At 51.8% G+C, this 6,818-nt stretch overlaps 1 protein-coding gene across 2 annotated transcripts; it reads left to right on the top strand.

The window, feature by feature from the left end:
• Window positions 1–3,321: 3,321 nt before the first annotated feature.
• Window positions 3,322–6,299, top strand: LOC123449162 (phospholipase D alpha 1-like). Of its 2 annotated transcripts, none has more exons than XM_045126279.1 (4): window positions 3,322–3,477; window positions 3,572–3,634; window positions 3,720–5,604; window positions 5,672–6,299. In XM_045126279.1, exons 1-4 carry the CDS (start codon window positions 3,382–3,384, stop codon window positions 6,109–6,111), a joined length of 2,484 nt encoding a protein of 827 aa, XP_044982214.1. In that variant the 5' UTR covers window positions 3,322–3,381; the 3' UTR covers window positions 6,112–6,299. The 2 variants fall into 2 exon arrangements, with proteins under 2 accessions (XP_044982214.1, XP_044982205.1); XM_045126270.1 differs by having other exon boundaries at window positions 3,717–5,604.
• Window positions 6,300–6,818: the final 519 nt, after the last annotated feature.

Raw genomic sequence — 6,818 nt, 5'->3', positions numbered from 1 at the left:
GTGGAGGCGGTCGTACTACCTGCCCATGAAGAATCTCGCGGGGCGACGCTTGACGTACAACGCGTGCTCAGCGTCAACCTTACGCGGGAGCCCCATTGGCCAGCCGGCGGGTCCCATAGGCAATCGAGACCATGCAGCCGACGGGCCCCTCATCGACAAGACAAGACCCTTGTGGGCCCCTGGCCAGCCGGCGAAGCAGCCAGCCGGGTCCCACGCTTGTACCCTTTATCCATATTGTAGGCCGACGGGTTCGTCTATAAAACCCCCCGGTCGCCCCCATGCAAAGGGGCCGATCACTTGCCAGTCATTTAACACTACACACTCACCAACCCACAGAGAGAGAGGGGTAGAGATGAGCCGGCTGCTCCCCTCTTCCTCCTCCCAACACAGCTCCAGGAGCGACATTGTACTCTGTTCCTATACATCAAACACACCAGCAGGATTAGGGGTATTATCTCTACGGAGAGCCCTGAACCTGGGTACATCGTGCGTCCCATGCGTGTACCAACCTCGTTCCCAGCGCCCACCTTTGTCCCTTCGGTTCTCACCGACTTTAGCCTACCTATGGCATATGTTGTGAGTATTCATCGACAATCAGCCCCACGCAAATGTGCAAGCTGACACCACATGATTCTCCACGGGCGCCGAGTTAGATGTAGTCACGTTTTTGTCCACATCACGGGCTACTGTGCCTGAACCGGGATTTGTTGTGCAAAGTGGATCCAAGTTTTCTTCACGATCCTCTGCGATGAAATCTTCTACACCACCTCCTATACAGCAAATTGCATGCCGTGTTACATCTCGACTACAAAAAGGTACAAGAAAGCCAAATGTTAGGACTGATGACACGATACCATATAGCATGTTGTGTGTTAGAGGGGAACCAACACAACTGGGGGATGCACTGGAAGGTCCAAAGTGAAAAATGCAATGGGTGAAGAGTATATGACTCTTATGAGAAATAAGACATGTCATCTTTTACCTAAGCAAAGAGGAAAAAAATATTAATGACTGTAAGTGGGTTTACAGAATCAAGAAAAAGCTAGATGGCTCAGTTGAGAGTTATAAAGCATGTTTAGTTGCAAAAGGATTTAAACAACGTTATGGTTTAGATTATGAAGATACTTTTAGTCCTCCTATTGAAGTTGCAACTATTAGGCTTGTACTTGCTATTGTTGTTTCCACGGGATGGAGCTTGAGATAGCTAGATGTTCAGAACACATTTTTTGCATGGTGTTCGAGAATAGGATGTTTACATGAGACAACCACCTGGGTATGCAGATAAAAAAGCACCTCAACATGTGTGCAAAATTGACAAAACGCTTTATAGCTTGAAACAAGCAGGACGAGCATGGTACTCAAGGTTGAGCTCTTAGTTAAGGCGCCTTGGCTTTGTTGCATCTAAAGCTGACACGTCACTTTTCCTTTATAACAAGGCAAACATATTTATATTTGTGTTGATATATGTTGACGATATTATAGTTGGAAGTTCTTCACAAAGTGATATTAATGCTCTCTTGCATGATCTAAGTTTGCTTTGAAAGATCTTGGTGATCTACATTTCTTTCTAGGCATTGAAGTTAAGAAGATTCAAAATGACATAGTACTGAATCTAGAGAAATATGCTACTCTACTTCTAGCTCCTATGGGGATGAAGGATTATAAACCTTCACCCACACCATTGTCCACTTTAGAAAAACTTTCAACTTTTGAAGGAGAGCCACTTAAGGAAGAAGAAAGCACAAAGTACAAAAGTGTTGTAAAAGCCTTGTAGTACTCAACACTAACAAGATGAGATATATCGTTTGTTGTTAAACAAAGTTTGTCAGTATCTACATGGTTCTACTACAATACATTGGACAGCTGTTAGTATATAAAATACACTCTCAGCTTAGACGTTTAGTTCAGACGATATGATTTCACCCTTGTTAGTTCTTTCTCATGCTGGCTGGATAAGAGGTAGTGATGACACAAAGTCAATTGAAGGATTTGCAGTATTCTTTGGCTCTAATCTTATTTCTTGGTGTGCCATAAAACAAGGTATCGTGTCAAGGTCAAGTACTTTGGTTGAATACAATTCACTAACCAATACCATTGTTGAGATCATTTGGTTGGAATCATTGCTTAGTGAATTGGGAATCAAGCAACATCATGTGTCATGTATGTGGTGTGGTAACTCTGGGGCCACCTATCTCTTTGCAAACCCAGTCTTCCATGACAGAACCATACATATTGAAGTTGATATTCATTTTGCGAAAAAGAGTTGCAAAGAAGAATTTGGACATGCAGTTTATTCCCACTAAAGGCCAGGTAGCAGATGGCTTTACTAAGGCTTTGACAAAGAAACCATTTGAAGATTTCAAGAGAAATCTTAACATAGAGTAATTAAGATTAAGAGAGGGTGCTATATTTAGAAATAATCTTCCGTTGTAATCTCAACAAACTCTATATTTGTATCTCTCCTGTAGCTATCCTTTCACCCAACGAATACTTGTAACAATTGGATTCCTAGCTATTGGTTGTATTCTTGTAAGCCACTACGGAGGCTATTTATGCCAACAATCAATATAAGTCACGCGACTCCCTTGCGAGGGAGTAGGAACGCTTCAACTTTACATTCCATAGTGGTAGGTGAAACCTAGATTCTGTCATTGAGTGGTTGGATCCGGTGACGGCGGCGATTGAACGTCACTCCTTTTATGAAGCGTTCTTATTGAAGAATCTCGTCTTTCGTGTGGTGTCATCAAATGGTTGGTGCGCATTTGATCATTTAGGTAGTTAGCCGATTGTGGATCTGATCATTCTATTTATTTTTTCTCGCCTACCTATAACTTTGATCTTATATAATTTTAATATCTTGGGACGTATTCTCGTGATGCATGCATTGGTGTTGGTTGTGTACATCTTAACCATGCAAATCCGGGGTGTTCTCATTGTGTTGCTATCTCCTTATGCTTCAGTTTAAACCAATAAAATTCACCCTTTTGTCAAAAGGTAAAAAAAGCAGAACACCGCAGGATCTTCACCGCTTTTACACACATCTCCTCCGAGATACAGAAGCAGCGGGTAAAATCTAGGACTAAACAAACAATCTAGAAGAACCTTTGGTTTTCTTGTGCTGTCCTAAGATAAGATCCCTTGCCTCGATACCTTTCAGTAGCCTTGTCGAGATGTCTTATGAATTGTTCTTCAAGGAAGGAAGGCAATGGAGGAAAGGAAGCAAGTTACGCTGACCCACATCCATTCCTTATCCTTGCATGCTCTGCAGCTGTGCTTTCATGGGAGACTGACTGGCATGTATATATATACAAGTGTCGTCGGCTTTGGAGGCCAGCCGTCGAGCGCAAGAAGCGAAGAAGACGAGGAGCCAGGAAGAAGAAGATGGCCCAGATGCTGCTCCACGGGGTGGTTGACGCCATGATTCTGGAGGCCGATCTGTCCGTCGGCTCCGACGGCCAGCTCAGACCCACACGCAAGGTATGGCCATGGCTTTTGTACTCCGATCCTGCTATAATGTTCTCAGTGATTTCACCAGTAATATGTGCATGCATGCATGCATGCATGGAAGCAGACTGTTATGAAGAAAAGAGTCTTCTCATGGATCAAGAAACTCTCCTTCTGCAACAATTGTCAGGTCAGATTCTCTTCCACAAACCCAAATCGACCGAACAATCCATGTCAGGTTAGGTTTCAGCCTAATCACGTAGAGAAAGCAGCAGCTGGAGAACGCCATCGGGCTCGGCGGCACGGCGGGCAAGCTGTACGCGACGGTGGACATCGACAAGGCGCGCGTCGGCCGGACGCGGATGGTGAACCCGAGCAACGCCCCCTCATGGAACGAGTCGTTCCACATCTACTGCGCCCACGACGCCAGCCACATCATCTTCACCGTCAAGGCTGACAACACCGTCGGCGCCACGCTCATCGGCCGGGCCTACCTCCCCACCGACGGCGCCGTGCTCGCCGGCCAGTGGGTGGACCAGTGGCTCCCCATCTGCGACGACAAGCGCCGCCCGCTCGACGGCGGGGACAGGGTCCACGTCCAGCTCCGCTTCACCGACGTCGCCGCCGACCCGGAGGCCCGCTGGGGCGCCGGCATCGGCTCCGCGGGGTACTCGGGCGTGCCGCGCACCTTCTTCCGCCAGCGCGCTGGATGCCGGGTCAGGCTTTACCAGGACGCCCACATCTCCGACGGTTTCGCAGAGCGGCTGCGGGTCCAGCTCGCTGGAGGGCAGGCCTACCAGCCGCGCCGGTGCTGGGAGGACGTGTTCGGGGCGATAAGCAACGCCCGGAGGATGGTGTACATTGCCGGGTGGTCCGTCAACACCGACGTCGCTCTGGTGCGCGACCCGCGTAAGCCGTCGTCGGGAACGCTCGGCGAGCTGCTCAAGAGAAAGGCGGCCGACGGCGTCAGGGTGCTGATGCTGGTGTGGGACGACCGGACGTCGCTGGGCCTCGGTCCAATCCGGCGCGACGGTCTCATGGCCACGCACGACGAGGACACGGCGACGTACTTCCGTGGCACGGGCGTGCGCTGCATCCTGTGCCCCCGGAACCCCGACCAGGGCAGGAGCTACGTGCAGGACGTGGAGACGGCGGCCATGTTCACCCACCACCAGAAGACGGTGATCGTCGACGGCAGCGGCAATGTGGCACCCAACGCGTCGCCGGGCCTCGTGAGCTTCCTGGGCGGCATCGACCTCTGCGACGGGAGGTACGACACGCAGGAGCACCCTCTGTTCCGGACGCTCGACACCACGCACCGCAACGACTTCCACCAGCCCAACTTCCCCGGAGCGTCCATCAACAAGGGCGGGCCGAGGGAGCCGTGGCACGACATCCACTGCCGCGTCGAGGGCCCCGCCGCGTGGGACGTGCTCGACAACTTTGAGCAGCGGTGGAAGAAGCAGGGCGACGGCGAGAACCATCTTGTCACTCTCGACAGGGGCTGGGCGCGCCTCGAGGTGTTCCAGGACGCCGAGTCGTGGAACGCCCAGGTGTTCCGTTCCATCGACGGCGGCGCGGCGGCGGATTTCCCGGAGAAACCCCAGGAGGCCGCGCTGATGGGCCTGGAGACGGGCAAGGACCACGTCATCGAGCGCAGCATCCAGGACGCCTACATCCATGCCATCCGCCGCGCCCGGGACTTCATCTACATCGAGAACCAGTACTTCCTCGGGAGCTCCTACGCATGGCGCCGCGACGACGGCGTCACGGTGGAGGACATCAACGCGCTGCACCTCATCCCCAAGGAGCTGTCGCTCAAGATCGTGAGCAAGATCGAGGCCGGCGAGCGGTTCGTCGTGTACGTGGTGGTGCCCATGTGGCCCGAGGGCGTGCCGGAGAGCGGCTCCGTGCAGGCCATCCTAGACTGGCAGCGCCGGACCATGGAGATGATGTACAAGGACGTGGCGCTCGCGATTCAGGCCAAGGGCATCCAGGCCAGCCCCAAGGACTACCTCACCTTCTTCTGCCTCGGCAACAGGGAGGCTCCCAGCTCCGGCGAGTACGTGCCGCCGGAGAAGCCGGAGCCCGACACCGACTACGTCAGGGCACAGCAGGCCAGGCGTTTCATGATCTACGTCCATGCCAAGACCATGATAGGTAACCGATGCCATATTGCCATGTCAAAAGTTGATGGTGCTGTGTCCTGCTGACATTTTATTTGCAGTGGACGACGAGTACGTCATCGTGGGATCGGCCAACATCAACCAGCGGTCCATGGACGGCGGCCGGGATTCGGAGATCGCCATGGGCGCGTACCAACCGGGCTACCTCGCGTCCACCAACCGGCCGGCGAGGGGGCAGGTGCACGGCCTACGAGTTGCCCTGTGGCAGGAGCACCTGGGCCAGGCCGCGGCGGCTGTCGACCTCCTCCGGCCATCGAGCCTGGCGTGCGTGCGCAGGGTGAACGAGGTGGCGCAGCAGCACTGGGACATGTTCGCGAGCGACGCGCCGGAGGGGGACCTGCCGGGCCACCTCCTGGCTTACCCCATCGGCGTCAGCGACGACAACGGAGAGCTGCTGGAGACGACGGCCTTCTTCCCCGACACCAAGGCCAGGGTGCTGGGCAACAAGTCCACCTATCTCCCCCCGATCCTCACAACATGATGATGACGACTCGTTGAAATGGACACGCAGTGATCGGGTGATATGTGGATGGCTTGTCTGTTGTAACTTCGTCGTATGGAGGATGCATGGATGTGTGTAGGTGTGAAGCTGTGTAAACGATAAATAGAGCTTGTGAATTGAGATTCCTATCTACTCCCTCCGTACCTAAATATAAGACATTTGAGAGATTTCACTACAAGACTATATACGGAGCAAAATGAGCGAATTTATACTATAAAATATGTCTATGTACATCCATATGTAGTTTATAGTGCAATCTCTAAAAGTCTTATATTTAGGAACGGAGGGAGTAGTGCTGTAAAAAAACAGGGTCGTTTGTACATGTAAGTGAAAACATAATAAAAGTTTCAGTTATTATGAAAAGGCATGGGCAGGGTAATCAAGGACGTGTTTGATTGCTCGCGTTACCCACAGTTAGGCCTGTGGGCAAAGAAATGAACCTGTTTGATTGCCGTGATCCACATCCAAATTTTGGCCCGCATGAAACTTAAAACAATACTCAGCCAGGCCCACTACGAACGGTCGAATAGATAGTTTCCAGCGAGTCAGAGTGGGACAATGTAGGGAAGGGGAACACCGCGCTGCGCTGCTGTGGACAGGGAGATGGCGGTAGCGATAGCGCATCTGGAAAAATCAACGGGATGAATTTGCGTCGATGCCCGCCGATTCGTAGTCGCCCTAGCTAT

Source organism: Hordeum vulgare, chromosome 1H (genome assembly GCF_904849725.1).
Source record: "Hordeum vulgare subsp. vulgare chromosome 1H, MorexV3_pseudomolecules_assembly, whole genome shotgun sequence".
NCBI classification, from domain to species: Eukaryota; Viridiplantae; Streptophyta; class Magnoliopsida; order Poales; family Poaceae; genus Hordeum; species Hordeum vulgare.
Note: the sequence above shows the minus strand (reverse complement) of the source record. Positions and strands in the feature narration are given on the sequence as shown.

What these genes read in the sequence shown, in the direction of transcription:
- LOC123449162 (XM_045126270.1), top strand. Translation starts at nt 3,382, where the DNA reads ATGGCCCAGATGCTGCTCCACGGGGTGGTTGACGCCATGATTCTGGAG. An exon ending in CCTTCTGCAACAATTGTCAG is followed by an intron (nt 3,635 to 3,716) that starts GTCAGATTCTCT and finishes TAGAGAAAGCAG; the next exon opens with CAGCTGGAGAACGCCATCGG. An exon ending in CCATGCCAAGACCATGATAG is followed by an intron (nt 5,605 to 5,671) that starts GTAACCGATGCC and finishes TTTTATTTGCAG; the next exon opens with TGGACGACGAGTACGTCATC.